The sequence below is a fragment of the Telopea speciosissima genome, chromosome 2 (assembly GCF_018873765.1).
Source record: "Telopea speciosissima isolate NSW1024214 ecotype Mountain lineage chromosome 2, Tspe_v1, whole genome shotgun sequence".
Classification (NCBI taxonomy): domain Eukaryota; kingdom Viridiplantae; phylum Streptophyta; class Magnoliopsida; order Proteales; family Proteaceae; genus Telopea; species Telopea speciosissima.
Window position 1 is genome coordinate 67,461,072 of NC_057917.1, and position 20,140 is coordinate 67,481,211.

Sequence of the window (20,140 nt, forward strand, 5' to 3'; positions counted from 1 at the left end):
GGGGACAGAGTTTTCCTCCACCCATAGAGGATAGTTCACTCACCATCCTAGGGTTTACAAACCCCTCCTAAAGTTTTCGTATGTTCCAAAATATCCTCCCAATAATCTCATTTACCGTGGGTGGAGAGAAACTCAGTCCTTTGAATGGTGGAAGAACTTATTTCATGATTTTTAGCTTTTGTAGTTAGTCTGGAAGGTGATGATATTTTTTGCTTGGGCTTACGTATTTGGGAGGATGACATCTATATTTTATATGAATGGGCAAATTTATATTCAAGGTTCAACGGCCACCTCCTACAATGTATTTATCAAACTTGAAAACTCATCTGAGCCAAGCCATGGGCTTTAAATGGCCCTAATTGGGTTGGGCTTGGGCTACGCTTGCATTCTTAGATCTCATGAGAGGTTAACCGTTGTTTTAGTAATTTGCACCAAAGCCTTTGTAAACACTGTGTGTTTGATGCTAAATAAACTTAATAAAACTTTATCGACTATCCCATCTTAACAAAAAAATCCAAATGAGAATAGTATTAACTTTTAATTAATTGAGACTGGTTTGGGGGTCTCCTAATTTGACTGAGTGGTTTTAAATTTTTAATCTTTGTCACAAGTAGGGCTGATCTGGCATTCCAAGAGTTGAATAGATAAGCGGCCTTATAGATTATCCACGTCACGTCAAATTACTAAATTTCAAACAAGGGCATCGCCCACTATATATTGAGACTTCTTCCCCCATGTTTTTAGAATGTTGACCTTTCAATGATAGTATTAATTTATTAAAACATTTTACCACGTGTAAAATCTGTTTGAGCTGGAAATCATCGAATAAATAAAGTCCCCCTCCCCCCTCACACATAAACAATTAGATGTGGAAAATTTGGTCAACCAAAAAATTGGTGCCCTCAAGATAGTTTAAGATGATTTTTTTTTTGGTAAGATATAGTAAGATAATTATCTCTACTTAAAAGGAATCTTGTTTTTTTTTCACCAATCTTTGTTGTTATCAAGGGTGGTGAAAAAAAAATTATTTTTATTTTTTAACCTTTATAGTATAATAAAGTAAGATCAAGTTTTGCTCCACCCATAGAGGACGGTTCACACATCATCCTAGGGCCACAAACCCCTCATAGGGTTTTTATATGTTCCAAAATACCCTCCCAATATCCTTTCCCGCCCTCTCCTGTCCCACAGGGAATGGAAAACATTCACTGTGGGTGGAGGGAAACTTGATCTATAAAGTAATAAATAAAAAAAAATTTCAGAGTAAATCTTGTCATTTCACAAGTCACATAAATACTGCATTAAATAACTTTTAATTTCTTAAAAATCGTTTTTTATTTCTATATTAAATAACTTTTGAAACAAAATGAGTGATTACATCATCTTAATTCATCATTTTGGAGAGAAGTTGCTTCTTGGCACCAAGTCCACTCTTTACTTGCTTTCCAAGAAGTGGAGCCCTGGGGTACCATATGGATCTCTTGTGGGTCTACGCTTTGCCTCTTTGTGGGGCCCTGATGGCCAATAGGCCCTTGACAACTACATCCAAAAAAAATAAAATTGCTCCCTAACTTAAAATATAATATGTCTACATTTATGTTTTAATATAATATTTAAATGAAAAAGATAGAGTATGTTGCCTACAGTACAAACCCCTATTACAAAGATTGACATTCTCTCAAAAAAGATGTGAATCTCTTCTTACCAAAAAAAAAAAGATATGAATCCCTTATATGATGCATAGCACCCACGTATTTTCCTGTCTTACTCTTCGCTATTGGTTTGACATAGAAGATGTCAATATATATGACCAGGCAAAGCACATTGATCCCTCTTTCTATTAAAATTTAGTAATATCAGTATTTATCTTTGTCATGCCTACTTCAAGAGAAAGCAACGAAGCAGTCCTTTTTTTCTTCTTCTGGTGAGTTTCTTCCATGAGACAAGCAGTCACGACAAGCAACTTGCAAGTAACATCTTGTATCTCTCTCTCTCTCTCTCTATATATATATATATATTGCATATTTTTATAATTAGGGTTTTCATATGGAAGAAGAAAAGAACCATGTCAGCTTGGATGTGATTAGTTGATCTGTTGATGGAATATGATAGGAAAGCCCTTTAAAGTTTAAACAATTCCATCTTGGGGTTCACCCTTGGCTAGCTAGCTTGCTAATATTCCTGACCTAACACTTCATCTCTTGTTTACTGAATCATTTGAATTCAAAGAACACGGATGGCAACTTTATCTCCAAGTGTCATTTCAACGCCCATTCTTCTCATCTTTTGTGAATCAAAATTTTAAAATAGAAAAACATCTGTTTTTATATGCGTGACACAAAGGGAACTTTATAATCTATTTTAGATTAGGAGATTATATTATACGTCAGTCAATCCTGTTACTCATATTTTCAGGCACGATAGATAGTTGAGGTTTTTTTGTTAGTTTTTTGAAGCTACCAACGTGGCATACATGTTTGTAATAGTTATGATATTTATTTTAAAGGACTGAGTTTTCTTCTAGATCCCATTCACCGTGGAGTGAGAGAGGGTAAGAATGGTAGCACAATGGTATTTTGAAACATACTAAAATCTTAGGAGGAGTTTGTGAACTCTAGAATGGATAGTTGGTGAACCATCTTCTATGCATGGATGGAGGAAAACTTTGTCTTATTTTAAATAATTTTTCTGTAAACACAAATTCCATTAGACTCACCTCACTGACAAGAATATAATAGCTTTAGCTGATTCAGCTTAATTTAACCCTCTTTGGTTATAGTACAAAACCCTATTATCTACTCTCTAGGTACGAGAAGAGAAATTACTGTCCACATGCTCTCGGCTCTCTAATATTGTACTTATCTTAATTAAGGGTGTCGATTTAGAATCAAAACTGAAACTCTTTTTTGGTTTGACTCGATTTCAATTTCATCATTACATCCATTAAATCAATCTGAATTACTCATTTTCAAACCCAATAAAATATACTCTTTTCCTTTCTATATATTTAGGAAAAATTTGATGGGTTATGGTCCCAACAAGTAAAAGGATTTTTTTTCGTTCACTAATATGTAAAAGGTTGGCCCAAATACCTAAAATAGAATCCGAACTAAATACAAACCATGTCAAATCAAATAGTGAATTAAATATGAAATGAAATAAAAATTTAATCAAATCAATTTGGTTCTGGTTTTGAAAAACATGTTCATATTCTATTTTGGTTTGATTCAATTTCCATATTGTATCTTTAACTGAACCAAAATATTGAAATCAAACCGTTTAACACCCTTATTCTTAGCCATCATAACGGGAAATCTTTTGTCAGCTATCCTTTAAAAAAGAAAGAAATGAATTTGTCAATTATCCCTCAAAAAAGAAAGAAAGAGGAGTAATCAAATAAATATATCCAAATAGATATAAAATACAAACTTCAAAACATTCTAAACCATCAAAGAAATTCATTTTCTCAAGCCTATATAATCAGATTTTAAATTTCACAAACACCACATCCATCTCAATTCTCAACTAACTAACTATTGAAGAAGGAAGAGCCGAAGAGGTAGAAGATGGTCTGGTCACTCTTGAAATCAAAGAGTTTTTACAGTTTTAAGTTGTGATGGTTTTGGCTTGATCCAAACCAAAGTTTGGTTCATTTTCTATTCAATCAGTTTATGGTTTATTTATATTCCCCCATCGATTTTTATTCACAAACCGAATTAAAACCAAACCGATTTATTTTGATTCAATTCTTCTAAACAGCCGGTTTCAACTCCAATTTTCAATATCGGTTCAATTTGACACCCTTAGAGCCCCTATTCATAATTATATTGGGGAGGACATCTTGCCGGCGTCCGGCCGGCCATTTTTTACTGCAACTTGCCCTATAAACTTCGAAAGCTAAGGCACCTTCTTGGGATAATTAGTATGTGTTGTCTAGAGTTTCTAACTTGGATGAAAGAAATAACGGGAGGCAGCAATTCCAGCATGGCCAAGACATGGAAGCAGGTGAGCGGGGAAGACAAGTGGAAGAACATGTTAGACCCGCTTGACATCGATCTCCGGCGATATATCGTACAAATCGGCGAAATGGCTCAGGCAACATGCGATGCCTTCAACTCAGAGAAAGCATCTAAGTATGCCGGTACTAGCCGGTACCGGAGGTCGGAATTCTTCTCAAAGGTGGGGTTAGATGAATTAGAACATAAATACAAGGTGACTAAGTTCCTTTACGCCACATCCTCAGTAGACTTGCCAGAACCTTTCATGTTAAAGTCTTTGTCGAGGGAGGCTTGGAGTAAAGAATCAAATTGGATGGGTTATGTTGCAGTAGCCACAGATGAAGGGAAAGAAGAGTTAGGAAGGAGGGATATTGTGATTGCATGGAGAGGTACAGGCCAACCTTTGGAATGGGCCGAAGATATGAACTTCATCTTGGTCTCAGCTTCTTCCATATTTGGGCCGAGTTGCGGCAATGCTAAGGTTCATCATGGCTGGTACTCCGTGTATACTTCCGATGATCCACGCTCACCTTACAACAAGGCCAGTGCAAGAGACCAGGTAAATTTTCCAGCTTGCCTCATCTCTTTTTTTTTTTTTTTTTTTTTTTGTTTCTTCTTTGATTTTTTGAATATTTTCCCCCGAATTAGTTAATGGGTAAAATTATAATTAGGGAAAAAGATCTCTACTTGGTGGTGTTCCTACGCCATCTCATAGGGTACCGTGAGATGACGCCTCTTCCCCGTAGGTAGATACCTAGGTGTGCTCATCCATTAATCTAGATGCTCGTGCAAAGATCATGCGACCAAGTAGTGATCTTTTGCGCAATTATAATATAATGATGGCTAATTAGTAGTTAACTTATAAGATTGAAGTCTAATGATAAATTCTTTGTTAATCATTGCCGGTTTTTTCAACTAATATTCAGAATCCGCGGTGTTGAAACATAGGTATAACTCATTCTTAAAACTTAACTACTAACGAGGCGGACATTTTCAACTTTTATGAGGGCTAAGGCGATCATTTAGACCCCTCTATGTCTGGCCGTCTGGGCATAGGGGCCATGCTAGCTCACTCAACATGAATTAGCCTTTTTAAGACTTTACTTAAAACATATCAAAACATGAGAAGAAGCAAAAATTAGCAATAGATCCCTACACCCTGGGATAGAATTTTTGTTGTTAGGTCAATCTTTTAGTAGACGTGTGGTACAAGAAGATGTCGAGTAGATTGTATTACAATGGGGACCATTCTTTTAATATATGATTTTCTGAGCAAATTACGTAAGTAGACTTCTTTATTCTGCAACATCTATCTTTTTTGACACACATGATTTATTTTTTAAAAAATTTTTGGGCTCCCCAAGAGAAAAGATTCTTCAAACAAGGTAACTTAATGTTAAAAGCTTCAGTTAAAATGATGCAATTGTCCATACCATCACTTTATCATCAAAATTCAAAACAAGGTTGAAATGTTTAAGAAGTAAATATTCAATAGCAACTATTGATAAAAGAAAAAAAAGTATATTGTAGATCACATGGTTGAAATAAGTTAAAAACTTGACAAATGGGTGTTCCCCAATTAATCTAAGGGTTTTTTACAATTATCATCCCAAAAACTTTTATATCTACTATTATCCCCCTAAAAACTTTCAAATAACTGCTATCCTTCCCTGTTGCATACTAATAACTAAGTGACCCCCACCGTCACAGATCCGTAACGGAGGGGGTTAGTAGTGATACTGTGCCATTGTCACGAAATTTGTAGGACAAAAATGCCCAGTCCAAAGTGAAAATTTTTATAATTATCACCCCAAAAACTTTCATATCTACTATTACCCCCCCAAAAAAAAAACTTTCAAACAACTGCTACCCTTCCCTGTTGCATATTAATGACTAAGTGACCCCCACCGTTACAGACTCGTAACGGAGGGGGTTAGTAGTGATACTATGCCGTTGTCACAGAATTTGTAGGACGAAAATGCCCTTCGTCCAAAGTGAAATAAAACAATCTTCAAAGGGTTATTTTTTTATTTTCTTCGTCTCAACGACTTGCCCCTCCATAGGAATTAGGATGATTTACTACTATAGCTACTCTCTTTCACAGAAACTGCTTTCCTTGAAGGAGAACCAAAACCCTTTATTTTCTCATCTTCTTCATCTTCTTGTCTCCCTATCCTTATCAAACACTTCGCCACAGATACCTTTTCTTCTCTTACCATTTTCGAAGCCAAATCTGTACAGAAAACCTTATCCCTCTATCATTCTCAATCTCAGTGATGTGGTTATTGCCTTAGGTGAGAGAGAGTTTGGATTGAATCGTATAGGTTCAGATATTAATGGCTGAAAATGGTGAAGACAAACTCATAGTTGTGGCTCGCCACATTGCTAAGACTCTTGGCCGAACCGAGACCATGGCTGATGACATTGTTCAGTTCTTCTCCTCCTTCGACAGCCACTTCTCCAGAGAGAAGTTGTCTGAGAAGATCAACTGCGACGATCCTCGAAGTTATGCTGCCTTGGAGCAGACTTTGAAATCTCTTGATCGTCAGATCTCTCAGTATGTCTCGGCTGATCAGCCCATTTGGTCTGTTTCCACCGATGCCTCATCCTTCCTCGACACCATTGATGAATTACTCTCCACATCCAGGGATTGGAATTCCTTAGCTGGCGAGAAATCCATTGCTGCTTGTTTAGATCGCATTGATGATCGAACTTCTTCAGCAGGCGATGTTTCGGCCACCGACGAAGTTCTTCTTCCTTCGATTTGCTGCAATAGGTGAAGTGAAGAGGAAGTGAAGGTATAACCCTTTGAAGATTGTTTTATTTCACTTTGGACGAAGGGCATTTTTGTCCTACAAATTCCGTGACAACGGCACAGTATCACTACTAACCCTCTTCGTTACGGGTCTGTAATGGTGGGGGTCACTTGGTCATTAGTATGCAACAGGGGAGGGTAGCAGTTGTTTAAAAGTTTTTTTTGGGGGGGGGGTAATAATAGATATGAAAGTTTTTGAGGTGGTAATTGTAAAAAATTTCACTTTGGACGAAGGGCATTTTCGTCCTATAAATTTTGTGACAACGGCATAGTATCACTACTAACCCTCTCCTTTACGGGTCTGTAACGGTGGGGGTCACTTAGTTATTAGTATGCAACATGGGAGAGAAATAGTTGTTTGAAAGTTTTTGGGGGGTAATAGTAGATATGCAAATTTTTTGGATGGTAATTATAAAAAACCCTTAATCTAATGGTCAACTTGGCAATTCACCAAACTATTTGACCAAAAAAATGGTGAGCATGATGGAAAAGAAAAACAAAAGAGGGTGTAATGAAAGTATTTTATTTTTTGGGTACAGACAAATCTAGCCATCTATTTTTATATTTTTTTAATGTAAATCGTTTGTTTCCACTCAAATTTGGTACACATGTATGGGGACATACATATGATTTTTTCAACGAAAAAGTGGTATTTGATTGAATTAGACTCTGAAATTTGACACATGGCTAATCTAAACCATGTCTTCTCTATCTAACATTTAGAATGAACACCGTAAACAGGCATGTAGGAAAGCAAGGTTCCTCCAACGAGCGTGTAAAAACCTCCAATTTTCAGTTATAAAATGATAAGTAAAATTGAATTGAAGAGAAGAATATGAGAGAAACTATTCAATTAAGTGTTCTATTCATCTAGGAAGAGGAAAACATCTAGTGGAATTTAGCCACAAAAACAAAAATGATACTCTCTAATTATAAAAGAAATTCATTGCTACCTAATTAGCTTTGGTGCACATTGATTTTACTTCACTTTTTACTATTTTCACTTGTTGTTTTTCAGTTTCTTCATTACATTCCATTTTTTTTCCAATATATTTTACTTTTCTTATAACCAAATCAAGGCCTAGCCCCCATGCTTTAGAAAGAATAAGTATATACATAGAAGTTGGATTTAAATTGTTTGTTGGGTGGCAGGTTTTGAACGAGGTGAGGAGACTGGTAGAACACTACAAGAACGAAGAGATCAGCATAACTATAACAGGCCACAGTTTGGGAGCGGCGCTTGCAGTAATAAATGCAGCAGACATAGTAGCCAATGGAGTGAACATGACCAAAGGCAATCCTGGTAAGGGCTGCCTGGTAACAGCCTTCGTCTTTGGCTGCCCCCGTATTGGCGACGCCAACTTCCGGCAGTTTTTCTCCGGATTGGATAACCTCCAACTGTTGCGCATCCGCAATGCCCCCGATATTATCCCCAACTACCCATTCTTGGGCTACTCCGACGTTGGACAGGAGCTGGTGATTGACACCCGAAAGTCCAATTACTTGAAGAGTCCCGGTAATTTCTCGAGCTGGCATAACATACAAGCATACATACATGGTGTTGCTGGCACACAAGGGGCGAAAGGAGGGTTCAAGCTGGAAGTTGATCATGAAATTGCAATAGTGAATAAGTACATGGATGGGTTAAAGGATGAATATCTTGTGCCTGCTTCATGGTGGGTTGAAAAGAATAAGGGTATGGTTAGAGTGGCTACTGGTTCTTGGATTTTGAAGGAGGACCTGGAGGGAATGGTTGATTTTGGGCTTTGAGTGTTCATGTGATAATATATTATCTTTGACTATCTTAAATAGTGCATGTTTTGGACAGTTCTCTTCATCTGATATATGGTCTTGAACTATCTTGCATAGAAATCGTAAATATAACCAACCCAAGCAAGGAGTACCAATGGTTCCACTCCTTGGGTCATCAATGAACAAGAAGGGGCAACTTAGAAATTTTTTTTTAGGGCTTTTTACCTTTCCTTTCTTAGGCTTTATAACTGAATAATTATCACCTCCAATTGGTGGGCACCTGCAATTCCTTCAATTCCTCTAATAGGGGGGAGTGGACTCCACCTTGGGCAGTGTTTTTGGGCCCAAGGGGTAGGGTGGTCATTTCCATCCCATGTGAAAAATTGGAGGAATTGGAGGGACAGCAAATTGGAGGGGACAATGATTCTATAATATTTTCTGAAAATAAATTTTACTATTTATTTTTCTGCTATTTGGCATTATTTTGGTTGGACATGACACATGAAATTTGAACTTGGCTGAGGGAAATACAAGGTGCATTGCCAGGAAACCCTTTATAATTGGGTTGTTCCAAGAGAATTCGGCTCTCCACCAGCCGTGGCGGGAGCTGGAGGATCCAGCCAAGCCAAAACAGGGTGTTTGGGTTAATTGATGGTGGTGAGTTGAACTAGATTCCTCTTCTCTATGTTCTTTTGAAAAGGAAATTTCATTAGAAAAAGAAAAAGCAGCAAGAGCCTTAAAAAGTCACCGGAAGAGGATTAGAGTCAGAAACAGGCAAAAAGAGCCAAAACAGAGAAGCCTGTAGCAACAAAAGAAAAGTAACCTCTACACAAGGGTTCCCACTTTTCTGTATACACTCGAGTAGAAAACCAAAACCCCCAAAACATTGGCTAATCTGGTACCAACCAGAGCATTATTTCCTTGAGAATTTAACCGATCCAACTCCTAGTTTCAAGAGGAACCTCCAATGGCCTACTCATGGAGTTAGTGAGTGAAGAAGGGGAAGATTGCCACAGTAAGAATACTCCAGATCGAAGAGAGAGCTGAAAAAAGAGAGCTATTCACATCCTGTGTTAATGAATAATCAGAAACTTTCTTTGACAGTGGTACGCATGACATATTGATGCGAGGAGGGACAATGTATGGTCCTTGTACTATACTCATGGCCATCCATCTATAAGCTGCTTCAGTTAAGTGAATACCATCCCAGCTCACGTACGACGATGGATCGCTGCAAACACTTGCACCAGGAGACCCACACTTTTGAGACCCACATATTTGATTCGATTCAAAATTGCCCCCTCCACAGCATGCTTTGTTAGTCGATCCACTGAATCCTGTAATGACAATTAATGGATGAAATGAAATTTGAGCTTTTCTTTATATGTACATTTTAGCTTGCATTGCAAATTAGAAGGATATAGAGCTAGGAAGCACACCATATTGAGCCGGAGAGCTATAAAAGAGCATGGATGCATTATAGTAATCGGCATAGACGATGGTCGTATTAGGGTAGAGAGTTTGTAGTCGATCAAGCTCTTTCTGAAGTAGACTATTATGATATTGTGAGAATTCATTCAACCAATTTAAGCAACCACTTTGAGGGTCATAATCATCCTTGTTTTGACTCTTGAAAATTGCTAGATACTCGACAGAGCATCCAATTGGTAGGTTCCCAGGAACCACTAGTGTCGCAGCACCATGAGTGATTAACGTCTGTCTTTACAGAAAATTAAATTATCGGTAAAGCAATATATGGGAAAGCAGAGTATCTTTTGTGGCATAAGATGGTAAGTGATTATGATTTGAGGTTTTTGTAACTTACAGTGATGGCTGAAGAGATGGTATTGATGACTTTAGGAACCAAGGCTTGAATCACTTCAACACTTATTCCTTGAAAGAATGGGTAATTGTAATCGTTCCCTCCAATCTCTCCAACAAGGAATAGAGATCTTCTAAAGAATTCATTGCAATCTGCAAATCATATTACATAAACAACCATATACAACAAAGCCGAAAATCACTCAACAAGTTCTGTCATGACTGTTAACAGATTATGTTAAAACAAATACCTAAGGAACACAGGGTGAAAAAAAAAAACAAAAAAGAGGAAAGATACACACAGATTTAACATGGTTCACACACCAATGTGATGTGCTATGTCCAGAGGTGAAGCTGAAGATGATTCACTATGTAATGGAAGAAGATACAATGAAGATCTCTCAAGAACACCCAAACGGGCTCAACTCACTCTCTTCTCAAAACCCAAACACCCAAAACCCCAAAGAATGACTTCTCTGTTGCTTACAAAACAAGACATGAAAAACAGGGTAATACTCCTCCAAGATGAAGAAGTAAAACATAGAAGCATTGAATTAAAGTCACCTGAGGAAGAGTTGCAAAGAGAAGGCAATAGCTTTTGGAACCATCCGAGCTGAACATCCAGAGAGTTGTTGGAGGCGAAAATGATACCTGTCGTCTCTTGAACGGAGGAGGCCTTAAGCGCCGTAGCTCCTCCCACTGCAAAATTCACTCCGTGTTTAAAGTCTCCGCCTCCAAGGTATGGGGGTACCAATGGAAGCCCCAGAGACTCAGCTGCATGCGATACCCATAACCCATCCCATTAATTAGGAACTGGTAATTATTGTTCATTGGAACAAATTAACTAACAAAATAAGTTCTTAACTCTACAAGCTCAGGAAGACATATATCATATACAGTACCAATGAAATCGATGATCAGACGGCCATTTGAGAATCGACCTGTGGGCCGATGGAAGTATGTCTCCCCGTAGGGCAGGTTGAGTTCTGCACCACCTCCGGATTTACTGTAAAGACTGTTTCCAGTATCGGCGATTGAATCGCCGAAGCTGATGATGGATGTGTAATTGCAGCCTAACGTGCCACAACCATTAGTCAATACCAGGAAGGCTATGATCATCACAGGGAGCTTCGACAAGAAATGAGAAACGGATTGAGCCATGGAAACTGGGGTTTGGGCAAAGAATTTGAGTTCAAATTTTAAAGTAGATAATGGTTTTGTGATCTTCAGAGTGCTTATTCGTGATTCAACAACAGTGGCTGGTGATGACACTGAAGTTTCAACCGTCAATCCCACCCTTGCCCTACTCCCTGGGCCCCCTCCGCTTTATTATCACCTACCACCTGCACCGCATCTCGCGAGTCCGGATCAGCTCCACATAGTGGAGAATATTTTTTTTTTAAAACGAACACTTTAGCTCCGGCAACTACTCCTTACATTAGCTGTTGTTAATTTTAAAAAAAAAATTATAAAATAGTGGGATCCACATCATCTCTTGTGCTCGAGATGCGTTTACCAATTTCATCCGAACAACGATCACCTTCAACCTTCGACAACAAAAGGCGACTTCCATAGCTGCACTGCCTCGAAGTTTTCCGGCAGACCCTCTCGCGCAAATGACCGGAACCTAACCTGTGTCCATGGGTTGAAGATTTACTGAAGTTGTCACTCTCTCTTTGAATTATACTGTATGCAGCCCTGTCTCAGACAACAAGAAGAACATGGAAAATGAAAAAAGTTTCTTCAGGAGGAAAAAATTAGTATTTAGAATAATTACGTGTCATGAAATCAGTTCTTCACTGCGAATTTAGCTTGTCTCCAGGGAGGTGTGTACCAGAGAGGTGTGTACCGGACCTTTATCGCCCCAGTACTACTGCAATGCACACAGCATCCCCAGCAGTACTGGGGTGCAATAATTTTCTGGTGTGTACTTAGGGTGCTGCTAGGAGGCATCCAGTGATTGAACTATGCTGCACACATCTTAACACAAATCTAGGGATGTGTGCGACACAGCCCAACGGTTGACAGCGCCCTGGACGTTCCCTGTTCCCTAAAGACGATCTGATCCACTCACGACACCTTACTATAAGGGTGTTAGAAAGGATTAAAATCTCAATGTAATAGGCTTACCTTTTTTTTCAGTAAAATATAATAAGTTTACTTTAGTATTTGACATGATCTTTATCATCTTAAGATTATGGAGATGTGTTCTTCTCTTTCCATGTGTATTACTCGATGATATATAAATAAAGGGAGAAAGTTCTCTGTCCGGGAGTGTGGCCTAGGCCAGTACTCCCATGAGTCTCTCTCTCTCCTCCCTATTTGAAAAGACACATCTACCCCCTTATTTTAAGGAGGAGAGAGATAGACACATGGGAGTGCTAGCATAGGCCACACTCCCGGACAGAAAACTACTTCCCATAAATAAATTACCTCCTCTGGTGCAATACCCCCTTCTCCTCACTGAGGGGGTTGGGGGTGTTTGCACCAAAATAAAGTGCGGTGCACTGTCCAATTCATCTATGGGCAGTAAACCTATAAACCTTTAAAATCCACCAATTTAGATAAAAATTCGTGGTTGGCATTATGTTGGAGACTCTACAAAGATTCAGATTTGTGTTTCGTGTTCCCTCTTAATAATTAATGTTTGAAACGAGAAGTAATCAGAACAACGCCAATCCTTCCAGCATTGTATCACACATAGCATGACTATGAGATTACAGAACAAGCAAATATATCAGCGATGCCCTATCATGTCTTAATGACAGCATTGCGAAGTTCCGAATTGTATACCAAAGGAGGGTTTATCAAGTCTTGAATTGTATATATACCCATCACTGATTGATGTTGTGCGGAACTTGATAAACCAGTTAACAGGAGCAGGAGCAGAGCAGTGATGAAAACTTACTTACCTACCCAGAGGGTTGGTTCTCTTCTAATCCATACACTTATAGCTACGAACGGGAAAGTACTTGGAATGATTCTTCAAATTCAACGGGCAATCCCAACAGATTCTAGCCTTAATATTGGATCTTCAGATTCCATGGTTATTCAAATTAATATTATTTTCAGTTATACTCTCATTCCAGCATTTTTTTTAATCCATCTCACAAGACCAAAGTCCCAACGACGGAAGGCAACGAGCAAAGGGAAATGCCCCCGAGAGATAACAGGGAACGAAAAAAGCAAACACACGAACACTACCTTCGGCCACTTGAACCAAGTAACACGACTTGGACGACAAAGAGTAAACACGAACTTACAACCCTCGAGAGAAACTTATTAATGGAAAAATGGGTAGGGGACAAAATACAAAATCATTGCCACTAAAAAAAGTCTAAAACTTCGTTTTATTGACTGGACTTTGAGCCAAACAAAAACCTACTCAGCCAACCGCCAGTTCAGCACCACAGCAGCCAAACGTTGAATAAATATAAGATCTCTAGTGCAAATGCAAAATTGTGAAGTTTCTAAATACAGGGTCTCATAACGAACCTTCCACCCCAAAAGTAAATTGATCAGTTCTCCTTGGCAAACTTAATTCCCTTCTCAATGGAGGACATCAGTTCAGGCTTGAGTTTTTCCAGGCCCTGTTTCTCAAAGTCTGAGAGGGGACCCAAATCGAGGACTTCCTCAACACCATTCTTTCCGAGCTTAACCTGCATCACAGTGACAGTCGCAGCACCCAGTTCAGGAGAATTACCCAAAGATAGGCATGAAAAACAGTACATGTTATAATTCCACAAGCATTCACTGGACAAGAAGAAATTATATGAATCCTTAAATGGAATTATATAGAAATAATTGTGAAAAGAAAAGGAGCCACAAGGTGTTACAGGAGTGAAATTCAAGCTCCAAGAGATGCACAAGTTACTAATAGTTTCCTGAAGTAGATATTCATTCCTGATCACCATAACTAGATGCACAATTTACTAATAGTTTCCTGAAGTAGATATTTATTTCTTTATTTTTAGTGTGTGTTTGGGGGAGGGAGGGGGGGGGGGAGACGCTGTATTTTCATTCAGTCCTTTTTGCTCAAATGTGAGAAAACCACATACCACCAATCCCAACTTCCTCCCCCACCCCCCAGTCACAGCTAAATTTGGAGGGCTTAGCTAGGCAGTCAACCCTGTAGACACGAAACTTGTTATTCTTCTAAACGACCCACATCATTCCAGTTTCCAAGTGTGTTATGGCACAAGTCGAGCATAGAAGAATCAAACCATTGACCTGCTGGGAGCCTGCACTCTATCGGCAAGGTGCCAACCAAGCGAGCAGTAGTCTTCAGTTTCCAAGTTCATAGTAAGAGCAAAAAAGCACTAAAGCTAGACTCAATTTCCAGTTTCCAAAGTAAAGTAAGAGCAGAAAAGATATACCACATAAAGTTATTAACACCAAGAAGATGGCGTCAAGGACTAACTGTAAAGAGATAATAAATGAACTCAGAACTGATAGGAGCAAAAAAAAAACATTTCCACAATGCTTGCCTCAGACAAACTTACAGCACATGAATCCCCCACCTGGCATTCATAATTCAAAATAACCTTTTTATACTGAATATGTGTGCTTATGAGTTAACAGGAGATGTAGAACTAAGTGGAATGGCAGACCAAGATTTGTTAGCTGACACATTTAGATGACAAAAAGCATGGTAGACTAAGAGAGAAAAGTCAGAAGTAGACAATATTTTCATACATTTTACCATTTCTAGTTCAATACAGATAGGGAAAATTACACTGCCACCCCCTGAGGTTTGTACTAAATAAAAAGCGACCCCCTGTGTTTCTAAATTATACAGCCGCACCCCCTGAGTTCCCACTCTGTTAGTTAGGTGTTACGGTGTTGGTTAAGTTTGCCCTCAAATGACTAATATATCCCTTTCAGGGTATGAACTTACCATTTTGACCATAGGGCATCCCTAACTTCACACCCCCCTTTCCCAATCAGAAAGAGGGTTTAGGGTTCACAGGAAGAGAATTTGCAGAGGAAGAGATTCCTCATCGCTCCTTCGTTTTCCCTTTATTTTCTAGGGTTTTTGCATTTCTTTTGACTGAGATTACTGGTGGAAGCTTCAATTTCACCGTCTGTGGTAGAAAATGGGAGAAATTTACAGCTTAAGGTAGGGTTCTGCAACTCTCGTGCGGTTTCGAAGAGGATTGAGGAGTGAAAGCTAAAGAAGAGTGGAGACATTGTGAAAAGCTATAGGTTTTGAATGGGGAGATGGAGAGCTTCGGTCCTCCTTAAACACTTAGTAACCAGTTCCCAATCCATCCTTCACTCACCCTGTTGATACTTGTTTCGAGAACAGGAATCCAATCATTCGGTAGTAGATTCCACTCTGCGATTCCATCTCCAACTGCTGTTTATGATGATGAATTTCCAAGAGGGAATGTTGATTTGCCCATAGATACGAGGTGGAACCCAAGAAAGAGGTCAGAAAGATTCTAGTGAAAGCTTATTTTCTTTTTGGTGTTTCCCCTTTTTCATCAGCTTGCATGTTTTTTTTGTTTTCCTATTTCAGTTTTCTCGTTTCAATTTCTTGTTATGCACTGCACATCCATAATTTCGAGGAAAATATGGGTTTATTTAGTGTTCCTTCCAATTAAATTGGAATTATGATGGAAATCTTAAGCTGTCTGTTTGATTTACCCTACAGTGGGTAAGGGCTGGGTTTGCTGGAACCATCCGAGATTCCAGCTTGCAAGCTAGCTAAATCCGACCATTTAATAATCAATCCTTAGCAACCAGCAGAAGTTTGATCGTAGTAGGGTGCAAGCTGACAATACCACTCTGCATATTGCAGTGCTCCGTTGGTTCCTTTCATCTTTGCCCAAGACGTTGCTACTGCTTTGGAGCTTGAAATTCCTCTGCAACGATTCTCTTCCTTCGAACCCTAAACCCTCTTTCTGATTCGAGTAACAGGGGAAGGGGGTGTGAAGTTAGGGATGCCCTATGGGCAAAATGGTAAGCTCACACCCTGAAAGGGCTATATTAGTCATTTGAGGGCAAACTTAACCAACACCGTACCACCTAACTAACTGAGTGGGAACTCAGGGGGTGCGGCTGTATAATTTAGAAACACAGGGGGTCCCTCAGTATTTAGTACAAACCTCAGGGGGTGGCAGTGTAATTTTCCCATACAGATAAAGTGATCTTTTAAGAATGGAACAGGTATATCGCTGATCAAAATCAGTTTCAATTGCCAATCAGTTTTGGCAACCTTGTATATAAACAACGTTTTAATGCAGAAACCTGACGGGGGTGAGGGAAACTGATACGTGCACGAGAGAGGGACGAGAGAAAATAGGGAAGAAAGAGAATAAGAAAAGAGAGAAGAAATAGGAGAGAAAATAGAGTGTGTTTGTTGTGGCCTTACGGACGAAGCCAGGCGTCCTGGCTTAGGTGAGGAAGCATACCTCATCTCTTAAGAGATAAATTAGGAATTTCAAAGACTACCTTCTATTAGATTGTTGTTGCTATAAATAAGCAAATACAATAAGCAGCTACTTCTTAGTTAACGAACTACCCATTCCCTATCAACTCCTCTTAACTTCTTTCCACTACTCTCCTTAACTTCTCTCCACTACTTACTCGTACATAACTCCTTGGCCACCTAAAACACTCTACATAGGGAATGTGTAGAGTGTACTCCCTGAATACATGAATTACACCCCATACCCCATACCCGTAACAGAAACGCAATGCTAGGGCAATACATCCCCCAGGCTCCCTCTCCTTAATTGATTACTGTACAAAAGCTTTCCTAATGAGACCACACAGTATTATTACTACAGATATTGATAACATTAACATTCAAATTTAAATTCAAAATCTTAACATAAGAAAAACAAACAGGAAAAATAAGAAATATTTAATGATAAATGAATGTAACTTAGAGTTGAACCAATGAAGTCTCGAACAATTCACCTTAGAGGCAAAGAATGGTAGCTCTGTGATGCTTGATTGAACAAAAGCGCACTCCACAACATCTGGAACCCCATTAAGCCCCTTCAAACAAGCATCGGCAAAAAGGGCTCCGGCATAGCTGCAAAAAAAAAATTGCCAGCTTAGAATTCAAGTGACAATTACAGTTAACTTGCATATTCAAGAATATGACAACTGCCACGGGCAATATAGGTACCATAAACAAAAAAAAATAGCATACGACAAAACAACTTGCAGAGAAAAATCTGCATTACACTCAAACAAGATTTGCTCACTTATTATACAGGTTATTTATTGATTTGAATAAAGGGCGGACCTCGGCGCATTGGTAAGGTTGCTCCATTGTTACCCAGTGGCCACGTGTTTGAGTCGGGAAACAGCCTCTAAGCGAAGTGGGGGGTAAGGCTGCATACATTATGACCCTCCACAGACCCTGCAGTGGCAGTAGCCTTGTGCACTGGGTACACCCTTTTTTAAGGGGACATTGCTTAGATCAACGATATAAGAAAATTAATTACAAAACAAGTAGGTTTGACCTTTTTTTTACACCTATTTGTTTTGTAAATTTTTTTTTTCATAGATCTAAGAAATTGTCCCTTTTTTATTTATTGATTTCAATACATTTTCTTCTGTTAATACTGAAAGAAGCTACACAGCAACTTGAATAACTTATTATATATGCAAACATCAACTGAATCCCCAAAGAAACATCTTCCTACGGCATTCCATATACAGGTTATTTACTGGGGGAAAACATGTCATTGGCAAAAGAATGGTTATTCATGCAAACCCCTAAAGAAAATTTCTCATGGCACACATGACAATGGAACTCCTAGATCGAACAGCTTCATTTTTTCGTCACACCATCATGCAACTAAGAATCCAAATGTGTTTATGACCATAAATTAGGTACAAAAATGTCCAAAATCATCATGACAGTGAAAAAGAATTCCATAATACTTCAACTAGGTTAAGAAATAAAATTTCGACCCTTTGTTTCCAATCTTGAGAGACTGGTCTATAGAACTGAATAACATGGTTTGGACTTATCAGGACAAGCACATATAATCAATAAAAATATGCTGGTAGGCAAACTTCCAACTAGCATATGTTTAGCACATCATTATAATCAATTACAGCATCCAATATCAGAAAACCCAAAATCTAGCATTAGTGAGGGTTTTCGGTCTAGACTTACGCCATTGATAATGTTGCAGAACCCTTTCCAGCCTTGGCTTCCACGACCTCCGTACCTCCATCTTGTGTTCTCTTTGTAAGAGCCAATATATGTTCATCGGACAAATTGTTGGCTTTGGGCGTTGCCTGTTTCTCATATGAGACAAAATAAGCGATGGCTTAAACTCAGCAGATTATATTATCATAATCGATGACGGAACAAAAAGAAAAAATAAAAACAAAAAAAATCAATAGGATATCAAAAAATAAAGTTCAGGAATTTGTTAGTACCTGGGAGAAAAGAGGAAGAATGGTAATGCCCGCGTGACCACCAACAACAGGAACATTGACGTCTGCCAATCAGAGATACAAAAGGGATAAAGTTAAAGGTAAATAATAATGCTTCCGAATCTTTCAAGAGAAAAAGATTACATTTTTCCGAGTAGAATAACAATCATACCAGCAACATTAACCTTGGCCTTGCCAGCATAGAAGGTCTTGGCCCGAACAACATCAAGCATAGTCACACCAAAGAGCTTTGTTTCGTCATATGTCCCCGCCTTCTTAAAAACCTCAGCAGCAATAGGGACAGTGGAATTCACCGGATTGCTAATCATATTAATCAGTGCCTGATTCCATCATATTCGATAGTAAGAAAGATATCTCTACATCCACAGGGCCAGCCTAGAGGGAATACTAAGAAAATGAGAACGAGGACTCACATTAGGGCAGTACTTAGCGATGGCAGAGCAGAGAGATTTAACGATGCCGGCATTAATGTTGAATAGATCATCACGGGTCATTCCTGGTTTCCTCGGCACACCAGCAGGAATGATGACCACATCAGATCCCGTCAAAGCCTGCTCTAGTTGTTCTTCACCCATGTACCCGGTGACCTAAACAAACACACCCAGAGAGACATAAGCAAGATGAATAAGTCGATAATTGAACAAGATGAAAGGAAATGAGAAGCAAGGAAGAACCCTAAAAAAGAGTAGATAGGTACCTCAGATCTGGTATTGACGTGGCTGATATCGGCGGCTACACCAGGGGTACCGGCGATATCATAGAGAGAGAGCTTCGAGACGAGAGGGTTGAGTTTCATGAGAAGGGCGAGGGGCTGACCGATCCCACCGGCAGCTCCCAAGACAGCGACCTTACGTTCGGGGGTCGATTCGGAAGAATAAGATCGGCGAAGAAGATGAGAAGAGGAAGCAGCAGAGGAAGAAGAAACACCTCCCCTTCTCAGGGCTGCTTCAACAGATCTCAGCATCGAAGCCTTCATGGTTTCTTCTCTTACTCTACACAACTTCTGCCAAGGGAAAAGGGCTATATGGTTCAGAAGAAGAACGGAGAGTTAAGAGTAAAGAATAACAGATGAATGAAAAGGAGAAGCTAGTAGCTACAATATAATATATATATTCTAATAAAAAGGAGAGAGGAGAAAATAGACTTTTTGTAAAGAGAAAAAGGTAGGGAAACACTACCACTACCACTGGCGTTGTTTGCAATGCTTTCTGCGGTGAGCAAACAGTCGCGCATTGTGGCGCGCATTAAAACAAAAAAATTATTTTTAGGACATTTATTAAATAAAAAAGTTATATTATAATATTCGAAAGGAGGAAAATGATTT

At 39.0% G+C, this 20,140-nt stretch overlaps 3 protein-coding genes across 3 annotated transcripts; 1 reads left to right on the plus strand and 2 right to left on the minus strand.

The window, feature by feature from the left end:
• Nucleotides 1-3,951: 3,951 nt before the first annotated feature.
• Nucleotides 3,952-8,591, plus strand: LOC122651026 (phospholipase A1-IIgamma-like). Its single transcript, XM_043844368.1, has 2 exons — nucleotides 3,952-4,557; nucleotides 7,966-8,591. The coding sequence occupies exons 1-2, from the start codon at nucleotides 3,952-3,954 to the stop codon at nucleotides 8,581-8,583; spliced, it is 1,224 nt and encodes a 407-aa protein (XP_043700303.1). The 3' UTR covers nucleotides 8,584-8,591.
• A 724-nt stretch (nucleotides 8,592-9,315) lies between these two features.
• On the minus strand, nucleotides 9,316-11,640 carry LOC122653200 (GDSL esterase/lipase At1g28570-like). The gene is made up of 7 exons (XM_043847146.1): nucleotides 11,289-11,640; nucleotides 11,053-11,160; nucleotides 10,951-11,019; nucleotides 10,391-10,539; nucleotides 10,005-10,281; nucleotides 9,623-9,902; nucleotides 9,316-9,591 (listed from the first exon to the last, which is right to left on the minus strand). Exons 1-7 carry the CDS (start codon nucleotides 11,545-11,547, stop codon nucleotides 9,495-9,497), a joined length of 1,239 nt encoding a protein of 412 aa, XP_043703081.1. The 5' UTR covers nucleotides 11,548-11,640; the 3' UTR covers nucleotides 9,316-9,494.
• Nucleotides 11,641-13,648: 2,008 nt separating this feature from the next.
• Nucleotides 13,649-19,900, minus strand: LOC122651838 (malate dehydrogenase, mitochondrial). Its single transcript, XM_043845391.1, has 7 exons — nucleotides 19,514-19,900; nucleotides 19,230-19,403; nucleotides 18,968-19,136; nucleotides 18,799-18,860; nucleotides 18,530-18,654; nucleotides 17,314-17,431; nucleotides 13,649-14,045 (listed from the first exon to the last, which is right to left on the minus strand). Exons 1-7 carry the CDS (start codon nucleotides 19,790-19,792, stop codon nucleotides 13,905-13,907), a joined length of 1,068 nt encoding a protein of 355 aa, XP_043701326.1. The 5' UTR covers nucleotides 19,793-19,900; the 3' UTR covers nucleotides 13,649-13,904.
• Nucleotides 19,901-20,140: the final 240 nt, after the last annotated feature.

Excerpts from the sequence above, each read along its gene's own strand:
- LOC122651026 (XM_043844368.1), top strand. The coding sequence starts at position 3,952 with ATGAAAGAAATAACGGGAGGCAGCAATTCCAGCATGGCCAAGACATGG. Across the intron at positions 4,558-7,965 it reads AGGCCAGTGCAAGAGACCAG|GTTTTGAACGAGGTGAGGAG; the intron begins GTAAATTTTCCA and ends GTTGGGTGGCAG.
- LOC122653200 (XM_043847146.1), bottom strand. The coding sequence starts at position 11,547 with ATGGCTCAATCCGTTTCTCATTTCTTGTCGAAGCTCCCTGTGATGATC. Across the intron at positions 10,282-10,390 it reads CCATCTCTTCAGCCATCACT|ACGTTAATCACTCATGGTGC; the intron begins GTAAGTTACAAA and ends CTGTAAAGACAG. Across the intron at positions 9,592-9,622 it reads TTAACACAGGATGTGAATAG|AGTATTCTTACTGTGGCAAT; the intron begins CTCTCTTTTTTC and ends TCTTCGATCTGG.
- LOC122651838 (XM_043845391.1), bottom strand. The coding sequence starts at position 19,792 with ATGAAGGCTTCGATGCTGAGATCTGTTGAAGCAGCCCTGAGAAGGGGA. Across the intron at positions 19,137-19,229 it reads TCGCTAAGTACTGCCCTAAT|GCACTGATTAATATGATTAG; the intron begins GTGAGTCCTCGT and ends TGATGGAATCAG. Across the intron at positions 18,655-18,798 it reads TTCTTCCTCTTTTCTCCCAG|GCAACGCCCAAAGCCAACAA; the intron begins GTACTAACAAAT and ends TATGAGAAACAG.